The following is a 19164-nucleotide window of genomic DNA, read 5'->3' on the forward strand; positions in this document are numbered from 1 at the left end:
CTCATCCACTAACACCAGCCTACTCTGCCTCTTGTGTGACAGTCTCCTGGTCCCAGGTTAGGAGGAGGCACCCTTATCTGCATAAGATCACTACTATATGAAAGGAAAAGTCTGAGTAGAAAAAGGACCCCTCACTAGTTGACAGAACCAATCCACCATAATGCACTTGAACTCCAAGCCATAACACACCAAGGTCTGTGCTCAGTTCCTGCAACTAAAAGGCAGGAACTCTCCTGCCCCTCCTGTAATCGGCTCTTAAGTTATGCTTTGTTGCAATATTTCAGCATGAATCACTATTCAGCAATGTGACACTTTTGTCTCCCTGGTTTTACCCTATTTTCTCTGTCTCCATTCTCTGTCACCTACCTGTTCTGTTGATCACTAGGGTGGAGACAGAAGTGCAGCTCCCCACTGTAACCGAGAATGCTTTGTGGGAAGCGTTCTGAGTTACAACAATCCCCCCGACCAAACAGAAGTTCACTGTTGGTTCCAGGAGGGGAGGGGAATCTAGCCGCTGGCTGGGAGCCTGCAGCAGGTTTCCTCCAGCAACAGCCCCTCCTCTCTCCCAGCTTGTCCCTGTTTCAGAATGGAAAGGAGGAAAGGGAGGAGAGGGAGCTTGTTCTCGGTGTTCCTCAGCCAGCACTGGAGGGTGGTGTAGGTGAACTGAGCTCCTTCACCTTGGGGTGGGGGAGAGCAGGGATGTGACAGGAGTATCAATATTGGAGCCTTTCTGGGAGTGGCTCCGCCCTCCTGTAATGGGCCAACCGCCTGCTTACTCATCTGCCACGCCTTGATCTTACTTGATTAGAAGATGGTTGTAATCAGCGGGAGGCTGCCCATTTTTCCGCGCCCCGGTGACAAGGGGCGCTACCTGTGGCTCCTTTTCCTCCCCTACACCGCAGCCCAAGCCTCGCAGATGGAGTTGACGTGGTTTGACCTGGGCCTTGTTGTTTTCTGGCCCTCCTCTTTACTCCCGGGGCTTCTCGCTGCCCCCTAGCTCCGGGGCTTCTCGCTGCCCCTCTGCACTCTCGGGGCTCCTCTGCTACTCTCAGGGCTCCTCTGCGCCCTTCTGCACTCTCGGGGTCCCTCAGCCACTCTTGGGGCTTCTCGCCACTCTCGGGGCTAGGCCAATGCACCCCGCAACCTACTGCGCCTTCTTCAGCGCCAGGAACCCCCACGCTACTGGGGGAGTCCCTATGAGGCCTCCTCCTCCCCTTATAGCCTCACCCGGTCCTCCGGTAAACAGTAAACATAAAACATAAAGCCCCTGGGCTACAACATAAAAACTAGACCGTCCGGTCAAACAAAAATCTACTCCCTACTAGGGAGCGAGGGAGCGGGGGAAGGAGGACTCCACCAACCTCAGCAGTGACCAGGGGATGCTCTCACGGCCAGAGTCCTCCCCCTCTGTCTGTCCACTACTGAGTCCCTACTCCCACAGCTGCTGGAGAGGGACTGCCCTCCTGGCCTCCTACCTGGGCTTAAGAAGGGATAAGCCCTGGCCCTTCCTGGTCAGCTGGTTTTACCAGTTGCCCCAGCAACCAGCAACTGTGCAGCCCTGGTAACTGGCAGCTGCGCCTCCCCCTTTCTGCCACTAGGGGTCTCCCCAGAGCAGTCTCCACTCTCAGGCGCAGGGCACCTGAGTGCACTGCGACAGGGGAACTCTAACACACTCGTCCCACCCTCCAGTGGGGGCTGAAAAGACCCCAGACTCTCTGTCCCCCCTCCTGTTCTGAAAACAGCTTGAGGGTAGGAAACAGTGCAGACAGAAGTTACAGAAAACACCCTGTTTTGAAATGTCTTCATGTGACCCCTAGTGAGGGTTCAGATTTTCACCTGATCTGCCATTTTTGAAGCAGTCTGCGGCCATGCACTTGTGTTTGGTCATGGCTATAGACCACTTTCTGTGGCTAGATTGGCCAAAAATTGTCATGTCTGTCTGCACCCTAAAGGACTCCGCATTCACTTAGGAGTTTATGCCCATACCTTTGGCATTGTAGGTAAAAGGTGTTAACCTGGTAAGATACTCAGCACTTTGGCCTCAATTCAGCAATAACCTTAAGAAGATTCTTAACTTTAGGAGGGGTAGGCAACTCAATTATTTCAAGTTAGAAACTCATTTTGCCCCTCTGGACATTAAGCCATATCTACTGCTTGCTACAGCAGGAGGGAGTTGCTTGCTGTGTGTTACTTTTAACTTTGAGAGATGCTCATTTTTGGTACTCAGGGTGCTTATGTCTTAGGGCTTGCTGGGAGTCTAATGGGCTTCTTGCCCTGAATTTTGCACTCTGCTCTGATTGGTGTTTTACAAGAGATTCAGTCTTTCAGCAGCACTCTGAAATGCTAATTTTGATTTCTAGCTCAGAAGTAAACGCAGACTATTGCTTATATTTGATCTCAATGGTGATATAGACTTGGAAAAGAGAGGGAAATTGAAACTGGTGATGTAACTTATGAGCTAGTTCTAGGATTTTTATCTGTACCACTTCCAGCATGCCTTTTGGAAGACTTGTGAATACTACTACAATCATTCTTAACAGCACGATTCCCAGGCTTTTCAGTTTGGGGTCTAGGGACCAGCCAACATCGTCCCTTGAAAATGTAAATTACTCCCCTGTATTTGGCTGTGAAGCGTATAACTGTAAAACTATATAAATAAAAGCACACTTCTGTAATATGTTTCAGAGAGAATCCTGAAATGTTGGACAGAAATGAGCACACAGAAAAATCCATCAGAAAGACTTCTTTAGGAAGGCTATTGAAACCGCAGTTTGATCCAGTGTTTTGTGCGTCAGCATGAAAGTAGATTCCACATTCCTGGCTCCAAGTCACTGAGAACTGAACATGTAAGAGACTTTGTCAGTATTTTGAACATGCCCCAAAACCTAGCAGCTGCTGAAATAAATGAGTGACTCAGAATCATCAGTTTAGGAGAGAAACCAGGGCTCCATTGCTGAGACTTTGCCATGCCATTAATAACACTTAAAAATCAATATGGCAATTTTCGTATGTCCATTGGAGTGTTTTGAGAGCAATATGCTAGGAAGGCAGTGGAATGAGGCTGGATTCAAGTTGCTGCCATTTGAATTGACAGAGATGGGGAGCTTTAATTAAATTACTCCTGCCATGTATTCATCTCTTTCTGCTGAAACCATAGCAGGCTCTCCTATTTGGTAGCACACAAGGGTCCTTTGTTAAATAGGTCTCTCTGGGCACATCTGTGTGAAACACTGACTGCGCAATAGCCAATATTCCTGCACAGGAGCACATCACAGCACTAACAGTGCTAATACGCTACTGCACAGCAGCATCACCTAAAAGACGTTTGCTAGCGCTATTGTACAGTAACTCTGGTTACTGTACATTTATTTAGTACTTATACAAGGTAGGTGAGTATCACAATGCCCCAGGCCCTAACCAAGACACAGCTCCTAAGGATTGAAGGGAAAAGTACAGTTCCAATGGAAGTTCACTCCTGGATACCTCTGACAGCAAAAGTGTTAGCTGTAACAGTGTTTTTTGTGATGCAGACTCCTGTCTACTCACCTGGGAACTGAGCTAAGGAAATTTCACATGCTTCTGGCTAACGAACCGCCATCATCATTATAGATCTGGACTGGATTTGAACCAACACCCTTAAAATTAAAAGCTGTACATGCCTTTGCACAGCTTGCCCCTCTGTTTATTCCAGGACCCAGATTTAACAACACGGTCCATAGGCTTGCTTCACCTTACACCACCTCAGAGCCTTTGTGCCCAGCATAGTACAGGGTAATAGTCATGTGCATCTGAGCCAAATAAGGGCAAAGCAGGTGCCATTCTGGTCTGATAGCATTTTACACCCACGTTCTTTGCTCATTTACAACTCTCATCGTCTCTGCCCACTCACCACTACTCAGGAGAAAACCTTCTCTCTTCTGCAGCTCCTGCCATCTGGACCAACTTTCCATTTCTCTGCAGCTCATCAAGTTCCTGCCTATTTTTAAATCACACTTCTTGCCTCCTATCTTTACATATCTTGCCCATGGCCTGATCATTTTTCTCTCTCTCTGCTAAGGGGACTGACCACTTTAGTATTTTCTCACCACAGAGTTTTTTGATCTGTTTATCACCTGGGAAAGATGCCAGCAGCTGTGAGTTCTCAGAGATCTACTGAATTCAATGGTGCTCTGAAAACTTACCTCGGTTAAGGATCTGCACCAAAGTGCTGCTGTTTTGCATTGTTATCCTGAAAAGGAGTCTTAGGATACCTTATTCTGGGCTTCAGATTCAGAGATATTAAAGTGAAGGTGGGTGGAAGATATAAGCAAAATCATGTTTTTTAAATAGCAATTTTTGTCATCCTGAGGATGGAGCTTATAAAAAAATCCATACAACTGCATTTTTTTACTATAAAATATTAATACATAGTTTTTAAAAATTAATAGGGTGTACTCATTTAGGGATCTTCTCACTGAGAAAAATCAAAGACAAGATACCACATACCTTCCTGTACTTTCTACTTAGACTGCAGATGTTTCGCAACCATTTTCTACACACCTCAGTCTGTCATTGTGCTGTGGCCCAGGGAGAAAGGGTGAAGAAGAAAAGAGGGACTCAGAACCAGAACACCAATTCTTTCCTTCCTCCTTTTAAAGCAATCTACAAAGGATTTAATTGGTACATGCCTTCTCTGTTTTTTTCTATGGGTATAAAAAGGCCTGTAAAATTTGGTTTGGTTTAGGAGGGAGATTTACTCTGCTTTTTTTTTTTTTTAAATATCAGAAATATCAATGTGTGCTGCTATCAGTGCTGTATGCAAGAACCCTATCTGGGACTGAAGAAGACCTGAAAAAGACCCAATGACATTCAGAACAGCAGCAGCCCTGCATGGCAGTTCCCAACACAGACAGCAGCTGTTCCTAGTCTTGCTCCCAACCCCAGGCACAACACTGGTAGGACTGGTAGGCCACATGTACTCTGACAGCAGTGTTTTTCTTCCCCAAAGACTAAGACCACGAAGACTTGCTGAATCTAATGAGCAAAACTTGCAGTATAGTCTTAATTCCCCTGATAGCTGCTCTCTATTTAACCCTCCATTTCGTTAGGACCAGGCTATGTCTCTTATTTAACTCCATGTCACACTTTCAACTGTCATTACTTAAAAGAAAAATGGTTCCCCACTGAGACAGACTGATGCAGTAAAACTCAGGCAGCCCTAGGCTCTGAAGGACTCAAGGTGCATCCAATCTGAGGACATGAAGACATTTGCTGGGACAAACTAACTATGAAAAACCTCTCCAAAAATCCATCAGAAAGATGAACAGGGTACTTAACCAGCACAAGTGTTACAGAATTAAAACATATCCTGTACTGAACAGATGACCTGCCTCTCACACCCTAAATGGTCTTTTCCACAGTAGAAGACTTTGAAATGTGCACGCAAACCAGACAGTTACTGAATAAGGACACTGAGATGGGTTCTGTGCTGCCTCTCCAAAGGACTGTGGCGCAGTCTGGTGAAAAGAGGAAGAAAATGGGGTAAAGCAGATTCTGGACTGATGCAAATGTTGAAATGTCCCCAGAATAGGCCTGATCTGCCTGGACAATGATCCGACTTCTATAGGCTCGGCGGTGCTACGCTGACTAGCACTATGGAAGAAAGAGACTTGGGGGTCATCATTGACCACAAGATGAACATGAGCCTGCAATGCGATGCTGCGGCTACTAAAGCCACCAAAACACTGGCTTGCATCCATAGATGCTTCTCAAGTAAATCCCAAGACGTCCTTCTCCCCTTGTACTCGGCCTTGGTGATGCCACAGCTGGAGTACTGCATCCAGCTTTGGGCTCCACCATTCAAAAAGGGTGTGGAGAAGCTTGAGAGAGTCCAGAGAAGAGCCACGCGCATGATCAGAGGTCAGGAAAACAGACCTTACGACGACAGGCTGAGAGTCATGGGGCTCTTTAGCCTGGAAAAGCGCAGGCTCAGGGGTGATCTGATGGCCACCTATAAGTTTATCAGGGGTGACCACCAGGATCTGGGGGAAAGTTTGTTCACCAGAGCGCCCCAAGGGATGACGAGGTCGAATGGTCATAAACTACTGCGAGACGGTTTCAGGCTGGACATAAGGAAGAATTTCTTTACTGTCCGAGCCCCCAAGGTCTGGAACAGCCTGCCATTGGAGGTGGTTCAAGCACCTACATTGAACACCTTCAAGAGTAAACTGGATGCTTATCTTGCTGGGAACCTATGACCCCAGCTGACTTCCTGCCCTTTGGGCGGGGGGGCTGGACTCGATGATCTTCCGAGGTCCCTTCCAGCCCTAATGTCTATGTCTATGAAATCTATGACTTAACAGAAGCTACAGACTTGGAATCAGCGCAGTGCAGCTTTCCCTCCCTTACCAACACATAGAGGCCTGGAGAAATTTCAGATGCCCAGCACTGCTGTGGTTGAATCCAGATTTTTTAACACAAATATCCAAACGCATGCCCCTAAATAGAAGTAACCTTAACTGCTGATAACAGATGTTTTCCAACACTAATTCTGTTCCCCGCCCCAGTAGCCTCATTGGTATCAATGGCCTTGGTGAGAGCAGTACATACCCTGCTTGCTCATAACATGACACATGTGAAAGCACTGCTCTATAGTCAGGGATGTGCATGGTCCAGGCCACAGAAGACTGATTTACAGTTGCCCTCTACTCTGTTCTCCTACATACATCTGGGCAGAGTGGGAGGAAAACACGGCGGAGGCAGAGTGTTGGCAGTCAACACCAGGTGAGTGTAAGGGCCTCCAGAAACAGTAACAGAGCATGGATCAAAGCAGACTTTCCTACACCCTTCAAAGAACAGAGAGGACACAATCCTGACCATACCTGTACCTACTTCACTTCAGTGGAGGCCATTATGTTGAGAACTTGGCTGATCAATTCAAAACTCAGCCATTGCCCTGAGATTCATGGGCAGGGGAAGTTCCTTAAATCCAGCCCTACATGGGACAAGCTTAGCCCATGTGTATCAACAGGACCACATTCTAATATAAGTAACAGGAGTCTGTGGTAGACTTCTAACCACTGCTGAAGTACAATAGACCCCAGGATGCAGGATATTTTCTTCACTAATGAGAGATGACTTGAGACACTACAGCCTCCAGGCCAGACTCTCAGCAGCTGTGAGTTGTTGTAAGTGAACGAATGCCAAAGGAGCTAAACCCAGTTATATCAGCAGCGTATCTGACTGAGTAGTCTGCAGACCAGCTAGAAGTTATATCCTTATCACCAGTCATGTTAGAGCCATATCTGCAAGGCACTGAGAAACTCCAGTCAAAGGCTGAACTCAGTTTGACCCAACGCCAATTTTGTACATTTGGGCCTCTGATAGCTTTAGAAGGAGCCAAAGTGAACATGAGCCCATGCTACTAATACATATAATGATAATATAACAACAAAACATTACTCACGCCAAAGGCAAGCTGGAAAAAAATGTTGGGTCACAGAGGGGTTGTGTGGCTATAAATAACAAGTGCATCTTTTGGCCTGCTGCCCTCAGATATGCCAACTCACTCCAGTGAGAACTTACACAAATGTAATTGAGGACAGGATGTGGCTGTAGGCATTTGTTAATAAAGACGAGGGAGAAAAAGGCATAGGTTATAAGATGAGCCTAGTAATGTCTGGTCTCATTCACTTATATGCACAGCCTTTTTGGAATCTGACTGCTCTCCCACTTTTGTCCCCAATCCCATAATGCTATTTTTATTCCAAAAAGAAAATGTTGCCATTTCTATTGCAATCAAATACTTGGGGAAAACAAAAAACAAAAAACAAAGAGCCCCTTGCATAATCACCTACAGACATATACCTTCATGGCGAAGACAGCAGCAGACAGTTTCCAACCCCTATGCTCTGATGCCTACATGGGGTGGGACACAAGGGAGAATCAGCAGCTTTGGAATTCGGTATACAGACATGGTAGCTTCCTGAACTCAAGCACCAGCTTCCTGACCTCACCTGCAACAGTGTAAGTCAGGAGCAATCCCTACAAGTCAACAGAATTGACTCAGATGTGCACCAGTGCAAGAGAGATCAGCAAATGACTGATTTCTTCACCAGGGCTAACCTGGCCTTCTGGTAAGAAGCAGTTAGCCACCAGAGAAAGATCACACAGAGCTGTATGAAAAACTGAAAGAAGCTGTATGAAGACTGACTAACTACAGTCCCACAACTGGTGCGGTCTAAAAGTATCACACCGATTCTGAACAGTACAGTGTCTTTTACTCAAGGCAAACTCCTGTCCTTACCACGTCGAGCAATGCAGATGGGAACAGAGCAATGCAAGACAGTTAGGTCCAAAAAGAGTTCTAGTAATGTATTGTCATTTCCTTCCCTTTTTTATCAGGGTACCATGCACCTTGCCTAGCATGTGCTGGTGGTCACAACATATTTGCTAACTGGGGTGCTGAGGAATACTATTACATCCTACTGCCATACTTGGGTTGTTGCACTGGCCAGGTGTTTTTCCCCAACACTCTTGTGAGGAATGGGAAGAGAGAGACCCTGCCCTGCACTGCTGCTCACAAGGGGATATGGAAAAAGCCTACCTGCCCTTTCCACTCAGTACATCACAAAGCAAGACCTAGTCCTTTGTCAAGATCTAAACATATACACATGCAAAATATCCTTGCTATCAGATTCCCTATACTGCATGTTTAACAGCTCTCAAAAATGCAATGAAAATAAATCCCACACCTCCTATTAATTTGGGGCATATATTTCTCTGTCGATCTTTCCAGAAACACACCAAGAATAACTCTATAACAGGTAGGATATCCAACATTTCTTAAAGGGGGCTGATCTTCTGGGTATCAGCTCATAACAAAGAGGTATCAATGGCCAAAGACTCCCTGCAAAAGCAGGGGTCTGTTGATAGTCAAAAGAGTGTTCATCTTCCAGGAAGGAAAGCTTCTCTACAGTCACTGGCAGTGAGCACAACCCACTGCAGAGAAGGATTTATCCTCACACAAATATAAGGACTTGCACACCCACTAGCTGTATCTACAGAAAAGGTCTTCCTGGAAGCTGCCAATTCACGAAGCAACTTGTGGCAGTTTCGATTATATATGCTGTGAGGTTTTTCTGTTCTCCTCTCCATTGGCTGCAGATCTTCCTTGGCAGCCCAAATGGCCAGCCTGATAAAAAAAAAAAAAAAAGGGTATGTGGGGGGGCTCCTGAATGTGTACCAGAATAACACAGGTACGAATGATACCCAAAACATGGCCAGTGTCTTTTCAGTCCAAGAGATACTGTACTTCTTGGGTGACAACAGCTCTATTTAGCACTTTAGTTAACTCCTTAAAGGAAAAGGAATCATACAGAGTAAAAACATAGTGGCAACAAACCTCTGATAAATTCCATTACCTGAGAACTGGGAACAAGGGCTTTCCACCAGTGTCCACCCTTCACAAGGTCTACTTCACTTAACGGCATCGACACTTTGCCAATGACACAATGGCGTGAGAATTTGTCAAAATCCACTATGGTTAAAAGCAGAGTTCTTCTCTGGGCTTCTAAAAATGGGATTTCAAATGTGTATCTCTCCTCGAACACCGGGTTCTGCGTTTTGCGTTTTACTCCTGTCTGCTTGGAGTTCTTCTGATCAGGAAGGAGACATATCTTGACATAAGGGTTGGAATGAGCCATATCTTGTCTTGAGCCATCATAGGAAATTGGAGGAGGCAGATCTCTAGCCTCAATTACCCTCACTATTAGATAATTATGCAACAGATCATACTGTGTGCTAAAATGCAGCATGCCCAGTTGATACTTTGATAAGATTTCCTCGTCTGTCAAGGAGTCCATATCATCGCTGTTAGAATTGAGGGAATAAAGTCTTGGTTCAAATTTTCTAAAGTAGTCATCTGGGGCATAGGTTTTTCTCAGGATAGTTGGCTGAACTATTTCCTTTTTAGCTCCTATAATTCCAAACTCAATAGGTTTAATGTCAATTAGTGGAGAACTTGGCCTTCTCGATTCTAGACCTAAACAAGAGAAATAAACAAATAGCAATGTCAGTAGCTGGAAAGACGGCATCATGGCCTCATGTCGATGGTCAGCTCTCTGGAGCATGGGCTGTTCTTGTTCTGTGCTTGCCCAGCTGCACAATAAAACTGTGGCCCATGACTGGAGCTCTTTTTACTGAAATGTAGGTATGAACATCAAATAGATTTTCACCTCTGCCCATTTTTTGGTGTGTGATTGCTACAGTCATCCTTTGCATTTTGTTAAAACATAAGCCTGGCTCCTTTTACCCTTTTCCACTTATGGAATAACACAGGATTTTAATCAATCAAATCAACGAACTGTTAAATTGTAGTCAAATGCAAATCAAACCTTAGGCGTGACCAGAATTTCTATGTCAAAGGTAGAAGACCAGTCACTAACCCAAGCTTTGATTTACACAAAAAAATTACATTGACACAGCATTCATAATAATCTTACTTGAAATCCGCCTTGTAAGGCTATAAGTGGACCGTGAAGTATCTGATGATGACCGCCTCCTGTCAGGGGAAGTATCCTGTGGAGTTGGAGGTGGCTCGCTGGTGGTGTTATCAGAGTCTCCATCTTTTTCCTCATTCTGATTGCTTATCCTGTTATAAGGACAGGCCTTGGGATGTATGAGTCCAGTAAGAGTACTATATACATCACATATAGAATAAAAAACCCCATTTCCGATCTTCTAAACAGAAACCTGGGTGCTACAATTCATTCTTTAGTTCCCATTGGAAAACAGAAGACTAGATATCAGACTTCAGCCCTCTACAGAGTCCACTGTTCTCTCTTTTGGACAGAAGCATACATGCAAAAAAATTGACTTGTATTAGCAATGCAATTTAACACACATCTACACAGGTATACTTATATATTTCAAACATGTATGCCCTGAGCCATTAGCACTCTGGTCATCTATCTGGTGAAAATGTGTAAGGTTAACTAGTGGTGTATATTTATAGTTATGTTCTGAAACTATGGCTCATTAGGAATAAACCTACATGAAAAGTAACTGTGAGTGATCTTTTCACATCCATCAAAAACTTCGCACTCATTAAAAAATATTGTTGTAAATGCATCATTAAGGTTTGGGTATTTGAGACAATAAAATATGATTTATGGACATAAAACTCCTTCCTTTAAAACTCCCTGTCTGTTTCATTATCCACTTTCGTACAGCTAAGTGTCCCTGGGAGGACAACAATTCAGCTACATTTTTTTGATAGAATTTAAGTAAGAAGGCATCAGTGAGGTGCACAGCCTGCAAGAAGACTCAAAATGCCCAAAGGTTCATAAGAATACAATAAAAAATCCATGCACAATTTACATTGCAATTTAATACTTCTACATAAAATAGTTCAATGAAAACCATGAACCCCCCACTAGCTGCAAGGGCCCACATGAAGCAACAAGTCAAAATCTCAGTGGTTCAGCTCAGAGAAGAGCAAGAGCCCACAGTAATGAAGACACCGACTGCAAAGCAAAGATTCTGATTTCAGTTACACCAGTGATGGCCTGGTGTTACCCCGCTCAAGTCCGGGAACTAAACAGTACTGTATGACATACAGGAAACACCAAAGATTAAATGCACGTTTTGGTTAAGCCACAAGACAATGAGAACTCAGAAAAATTGCAACAGATAGCAGCCAAAGTTCAGCAAACAAACAGAGATGATCATTACACTTGCTCCCAATTACTTCTTTCTGTATTTTTGGCTATGGTAGACAGAAACTGAATATGTGGAGTCATTTGCCTCAAAACTGTGACTGTATTAGAGTGATAAGAAGCAGGCAACACCAAATCGAATGCCAACCACGGAAGGCACTCCAGATCTGAAGCTATCCCTGGCCCTAAATCAGGAATAAAGAAATCAGGAAATATGCAGCAGCGCTTACAAATCTGAACAGTCCCAAGGTTCACAACCCCTGGGGAAAAAATGTATCAAATTTAAAGCATATGTTAAGGGAACAAGGGACTAGTTTTCAAAAACAGGTGCAAACTGTTAAAGTTATTCAAATCTTGCAAGTGGATATAAGCTTAGAGACATAAAAATAACTCGTTTGGGTCTCAGTGCAGGTTAGAGTGTCCAAATGTAGCATTGGGGTCATAGTGCTTATACTTCTGTCTGAGAAGCAAGCACACAGAATGGGGAGAAAGCAAGAGCAAGAAAAAGAATCAGGAGGGGATAAAAAAGCATTAAGGATGTTCTACAACAGACAAACATAATAGTGAGTTAATAACATACAGATGACCTTTAGTAAGGAAATTGCTACTGAGCCACAATCATTTTTACTCAAATAAACTTTGGCTCTGTTTAAAATAGCTCTGTTCTTGTTTAATCAGAACCTCCGAGAAGAAGAATTGAGCTCTAATTTCAAATTAATCTCACGGAACACACAGCATTTATCTTGGAGTTTTTATGTTGGGTATTTTATAACATGCATAGCTGACAAGTACTCCAGTTCCCTGCCAATTTTTTGCCAAGGCTAGGAAGAAAACAATCGTTATGGAATGACAATAAGGACTTACCATGTGTGCGGGTCAATATAATTAGATTTGTTTCAGCAAGACAATTTTTTTTAAAGCTTCCATGATTCAGGGAGCAAGAAAAATCAAGCGTCTCCAGACAAGAACTTAAATTGGCAACCCTGGCGCCCAATCTTGCATTCCCAGCATACTTGGATTCTCACAGATGTTAGCAGGTGCAATGCAGAGATGGACTAATACTGCGGTTTCCAAACCATATCCTGTGCAACCTTGGGGTTCCACAGTAGGTCATCAGGGGTTCTCTAACGAGACTGGGGTAATGACAGAGCAAGCCTTAGGCAGTGAGCACTGCCAAGCCAGGTCACCAGGCTCCATGTCAGTCTGCAGAATAGGGGTAGGAGTTCCACAGCAGCAGAAGTGATATGAAAGGGTCCTGTGACTTTAGGAAGTTTGAAAACCACTGGACTAATACATGTAGACATTAACAAGTTTGTTAACTGGCATGTGGAGTCCATGAAAAGGTTCAGGGAGAGGAAAAAAAAAAAGCCAATCACACCCTAAATGACATCAATGGGATTACTGGCGCACAGAAGAATTAGGAGTCCTGATTTATTTTTAATTACTCTCGGTAACTGAGAAGGAATCCAGTATATTGAACTGCTCCCCACATTCAGTGCATGTATCTAAAGGCAGCATGAGGATCTTTTTAAATTCATCTTCCATCATAAGTTTTTTTTATTATGGTCCACCACAGTGTCTGAACAGCTCCCAGGGACAATCAATTAGTGTTAACTGGCCTGCTGAGCAATTTAAAAATAACTTACGCATTAAAATACCTCATTCTGAGCCTCATCCCCAACTCTTACTCACATGCCTCCCTAAGCAGTACAGTGCTGCTAGTTCCAAGCATTCAAATATCAGGTATTCTCCTTCCCTTCTCAACATACTAACCCTGATATTATGCTAATGAAAACAGTTGTTTTCTGTTTTCTCTTCTCAGTGTTGAGTCATTACTTGTCTGTGTGAACATTTCTACCTTAACTGCATGCACAAAAGTGTGGCCTTCCCATTAGCTACTAGGGAAGGAACTCGTCTTCCCATGTCTATCCTTTCCATCCATCCAATGTTCTTCCTCAGCACATTTTCTCTCTCATACCCTAGTCATCTATGTATTCACATTCCCCCAGAATATCCCCATTTTCTTCCAGTCACTATCTGCCCTCCCCACCAGCATATTCCTCAGATTCCCCTGTTTCCCTCTCTGTCCCCACAGCCACCACTAAACATTGCTCTGCTCTATCATTGTCTCCTGCCCTGGCTACAGATGCAGAGTGGCCACAAGAGCTGCCATCTTAGCTGTAGGTGTCTTGGATCTGTCCCTATTTAAAGTAATAGGAGACAGCAGCCAATTTGAGCAAGTGCAGAAATTTGCTGCCCCACTTCTTTAACTGGCATACTTTAAATTATGGTATTAGCAAAAATACTCACGAATGTTTTCCAATAGGACTGCTGGCATGAGCAAATGCACCACAGCATCAGAAAGGTTTGCAAAATTTGACCCATTAGTTGTTTCACACAACTTTTTTTCATTGTTAACTCATTCGAAAAATTAGCTCCGAAGAATTGTATGGGGAGCAGAACTGGTGAGGATCAACAACACAGGCTGGAGGCAGCACTTGAGCACTCCATAGGAGGTAACATTCTCTGCATGCTGCAGAGTCCAGGGCTTCAGACAGTCCTAGAATTATAGGGCAACCTTGCCTAGCTTCTTGCCTGTGTTTGAGTGCCCAGAAAGAAATAGAGGCAGAGGAAGTAGTTTAACCACGGCACAAAAACTATGGCCAGATCAGGCAGTGTCAATTACTGCCAAAGGACCAGCCACTTCTAGTCTCCAGTGGATATATCCCCGCTACGTGCCCACAACCAGAACTCCTCTATGTCCTCCTGATGACAAGCATGGCAGCTTGGGGATAAGTATTCAATTGCTTCTGCAGCATAGCTTTCTGTGTCCAATAAAACACCCGCATCATGGTGTTCTCTTGCACAAACCGTTTCCTTATTTAGCAGTGATTTTATTTCCAATTTCCATTAGCAGCAGGTAAATCAGTTTCTAGGCATACAGCAGGCCCTTAAAAAACTGCGCTTAAAAACCATTACATAGGTCATCTAACCCTGCTGTACCATAATGCTATCCCAATGCAAAACAGCCAATAAAGCGAGAAGAGGCTGTACTTAAAACATAAAAGAATTCATTTTATGTAGCATCTGCATGCAAACTGTAGAGATGTGACAGACAAGAAATAAAAGCAAGGAAACGGTCAGGACTGGATGGGAGTGATCATGTGTCTAACCATCTGTCCCCCTGCCTCTCAGCACAGTGTGATGCATTAAGGAAGCAATTAATGGGCACCCCACATGTTGCAGTCCCTGAACATATTGCAGGTTTAACCCTTCATTGTCAAGTAACATGCTTTCATGGGAGGCCCTACAACCTTGCAGAGAACACATCGAACTAGGACTCAGAGCTCTACTCCCGGCTCTGCCAACAGGCTGCTAAGTGACTGCAGCCAAGTCATTTCAGCTCTCTCTGCTTCAATAATGATGCTGACTTTTCTATAAACAGATGCCAATCAAAACACACCATAAAAGCTAGATAGCATTATTGTTAACTATTTACTGGTTAAGAGGACATTTTCAAAAAACACCTGAATGACTTAGGAGCTCATGCCTCATTGAAATGAAGATATCCCAGAGTGAAGCTCTCACCCAGGAGCTTAGGAAAATTTCTCCCTTACTTTGGCTACATCACAATAATTCCAAGACCCTTTTTTCACTCTTAAAAGAAACCTAGTCAATATTTTGGTCAAGTTTTCCTGAGCAGCATGTGTTCAATTTTGCCTAAGGCAGCCAAGCTAGGTCCTCATATGACTAGAGATTTGTGTTGTAAATAGCTAAAGTTTAAAAGCTATCTCAGTCATTTTCTAAAAGGGTCTGCACAGATGCAGGTGACAAGCTTATATAGAACAAATGAGCGGCTTAGGTCCTGTCTTCACCCTTCTTCATCTAGGCAGTTATCTGGTGTTTAGAGTATGGTAATCTGTAGACTAGGCCATAACTCCCCATTGCCAAAAAAGATAGCATCCCATGTACCCAAAACAGCCAGTTTACTAAGTTAGCATACAAATTAATTTAAATCTCCTTAAACATTTGCTTTTGTATCAAACTAAGAAAGAACTTGTTTACTGTCTGAGCCCCCATGGTTTGGAATAGACTGATGCTAGAGGTGGTTCAAGCACTCACTTTGAACGCCTTCAAGACACATTTGGATGCTAATCTTGCTGGGATCCTATGACCCCTGCTGACTTCCTGCCCCTGGGGCAGGGGGCTGGACTCAGTGATCCTCCAGGGTCCCTTCCAGCCCGAATGTCTATGAAATCAAACTAGAAAGATATAGCACTCAAAGACTTAAAAGGGCTCAAAACAATACAGTCTGCTTTAGAGATGATATAAGGTTTAAATGAAACGTCTTGCCCTCTGGAAGACAAAATGTTGGACCAATTACCAACTTACTGTTCTGGTTTGCAAGAAAATGTCTGCCTTTAAGGACTAACGCAGCTCTATTTCAAAGACTACCTGTATTAAAAGGATCTGCGGGATCCTAGCTACACATACCATTTTCCCTCCTAAAACACATTCCTTCCATTTAACTCTTATTTTAGGGTACCATTAAGCAGGTGTATGGCATCTTCTGTATCTGGAAAGTAATAAAGTTTATGCTATGGCAAGTTTATGTCCTCACATTGCTAAAATACTTTTACTTCTGTCACACTGTTAGCAACTGAAGATAATTTTTCCTTAAAATGCACATCTAAACTTACAGCCAGGCTGGTGTCTGAGCTGGAAAAGGTCCCAGGATTTCAACTTCATCCTCACTTGACTGACAACAGCTACAGTCGAAACACTTCTGACAACAATTTCTACAAGTCCATCTGCACAGCAAGAGATCCGAGATTCTAGCGAGCAGACCCTGAGGCCATTGGAAACCAAAGAACAAGATTACAACCAGTTGATCACTAGCAAGAAATAATACTCAGCTGTATTTACATTTTTGTGTCTACAACAGAACATTAGGAACTACATTTATTCCATTTATATAAACAGACAAGTGCCACACAGTTATTGGGCCCAATCTCACTGAAGCCATAAATAGGCAGGGAAATAAACATTCACTGCAGGTATTTGCTTTTGTACGATATCTTATTATGTATGTTAGCAAGTGAGTGATTTACAGAACATGAACGCAGAACAATATGCTGGAGTGGAAACAGACGTATTCACCTGCATCAACAAATAAACAAATACAAAAGCAAATGTACAGCAGGGAGAAGTAAAAATAGGAGGTTAGCAAAAAATCCCAATTTTATTCCGCAAAGCATTTTAAAGTTGAATAAAACTAGCACAACAGTCTGGATACACTTTAATACTGATGATATGTCAGCAGGTGATGTCATACACTCCACATAAATGCACAGTATTGCAGCCTTATAGATTGGTCATAAAGATGCATCAGCCTAGGCACAAATCTGTGCGCCTGCTCCTTACCATAGTGATTAATTTGCAGGGGAAAAAGACACCCTACTGCTTTTAGTAACAAGCAAGTTACTTGCCCTGGGCAGAAATGACCTGGATAGCTTAATTTGGCATGGTAACAGCAATAACCATCAGCGGTGCTGGTGGTTTGCTACATACAGACTATATTATAGATACATAACCCTCCACACAGCAAGGGTAAGGGGTGTTGCACTGTTGCATTACACCAATAACATCCCAATGGAAATGTTTAAAGGAGTTACAATTTCTTTCCTCTTCTCCCTTCCTTGCTCCAGGACAGCAGAGACTTGCTGCTGGCCAGTGCAAGCAAAAGGAAGCAACCCCCTTCTGTCCATAGCAGGCAAGGTCTGATTGGAGTGAGAGGAGAGGGAATAAGTACCAGGGCTCCGTCCCTTTTCCACCCATCCCTGTCCCCTTCTTGGGGTCTGTGGGAAGGCTCGCAGAACGGTGCATAGGACTGACAGTCTCTCAATCTGGCTCCCTTCTCAGGTGAATCCCATAATGCAAGGATGCCAAACATACAGCCTGCAGAGAGCTCCATCAGGCCTGCTGGGCTACCATTAGACCAGAAGGCATGGTTAGTAGTGGGCATGGCCTGCCGCATGCCAGCAGAAAGGCGAGCAAGGGCTGAATGATGCAGCCCTTGGTCACCCTGGCATTGCCCGCCCAAGCACTGCTTGCACGGCTACATACTGCTACAAATGCCCTGCATAGCTTGCAGCCACTTGCCCCAACACCACCATCCTGTGCCCTGGAAGAAATCTGGCCTGCTAGGAGCCCTACGGCCCCAGTCAGGCCCAGGGCACAAGGTGAGCTTGATGCCCCTGCCGGAATACAACGAACCCTAATAAACCACAAATTGGAGGGGGTTTTTTAGTTCACTAAAAATTCTTGAAATGTGTCAGGTCTGCAGTACTGTATCACCAGGCAGAAACTTGGGCAGGTTCCCTCCTAGGAACACAGGGCTGCAAAGACAGACACAAAGGGCTACATACTTACTACATCAAGGAGATGTTTTTCCACATCCATTTTAAACAGATGAAATTTACTCCTTCCCCCTCGCCATGGTTTTTCTATAAACAAACCCAGGAATCTGGTAATCCATATCTATCTAGGACATTAGAAAAGATTCAGAACGTTCAAGACCATCTTCTCTGGACAGAAAGAAAACACGGAATGAATCATCAGATTAACTCACCTCATTTATTGGTTCCAACTGTCCTTTTAGATATCCGTGACGAAGCAAAGGGGAATAAAATGAAAAAGACAAAACCAGTTTAGCAATGTTCAAATAACTCTAAGTGACCTGCCTGACACCTGCCAGCCTGAGGATGGGCTTTAATTTTAAGCAACGTAATGCTATTTCCAGAGTTTGCCCTAAATAATTTCAGGTAAGGCAAAAGGCTGTCCAAACAGGGCACTGATTTCCTCCCTGCCCCTTTCTCCCCTCCAGACTCCTGTCACTCACCTTTCCCTGGAAGAGTCTCAGCAAACTTGCTCACTGTTTAAGAAAAGAGAAGCTACCAATTAAGGGGACAGGGTGTGTGACCATATTTCTCATGGGTACCTGGGAACAGCTTCAATTCAACTGCAATTTCCTGTGACACTTGTAAATCACATCCAAGTCCTAGAGTTACATCTTGGTCAAGACTCAACTGTAATTAAAATAATATTTAAAAATCCATTAACAATCTGGCTAAAGTGATTTTCCGAAGGTCACACAGGAAGTCAATGAGATAGCTAGGAAGAGTCCCCAAAGTGCTGCACTGGTGTTTTAATTGCAAGACCATCCTCCCACTCTTAGGCAACTATGATCAGCTTGTGCTGTTCTTGTTAAAACTAAAGCTATCAGCATTTTTACTTTCATGGGTACAAAATTCACCAACATTTTATTTTAAAAAGACAAGATTTGGGATCTCTGCTGTATTTCCTCTGCTGTCTCTACCACATACATAAAGGGAGATCTTCAGTAGACTGCTCCTCCCCCTCCTGCTAAATACAAATTCTAATTCTAATGTCTGTGTTTTTTACAGAA

General features: G+C 43.8%; 1 protein-coding gene across 1 annotated transcript in view; it reads right to left on the reverse strand.

Moving 5' to 3' along the window:
• SYT17 (synaptotagmin 17) overlaps nucleotides 1-18996 on the reverse strand; it is a 93288-nt gene extending 74292 nt beyond the window's left edge. Inside the window, exons 1-6 of the mRNA XM_019512600.1 lie at nucleotides 18991-18996; nucleotides 18328-18426; nucleotides 18129-18236; nucleotides 16397-16545; nucleotides 10482-10630; nucleotides 9402-10021 (exon numbers count right to left, since the gene is read on the reverse strand). Of these exons, the coding sequence (XP_019368145.1) occupies nucleotides 9402-10021; nucleotides 10482-10630; nucleotides 16397-16545; nucleotides 18129-18236; nucleotides 18328-18426; nucleotides 18991-18996 (1131 nt within the window). The remainder of the gene's footprint in view (nucleotides 1-9401; nucleotides 10022-10481; nucleotides 10631-16396; nucleotides 16546-18128; nucleotides 18237-18327; nucleotides 18427-18990) is intronic.
• Nucleotides 18997-19164: the final 168 nt, after the last annotated feature.

Source organism: Gavialis gangeticus, unplaced genomic scaffold, assembly GCF_001723915.1.
Source record: "Gavialis gangeticus isolate Ggan-Ray unplaced genomic scaffold, GavGan_comp1, whole genome shotgun sequence".
NCBI lineage: Eukaryota > Metazoa > Chordata > Crocodylia > Gavialidae > Gavialis > Gavialis gangeticus.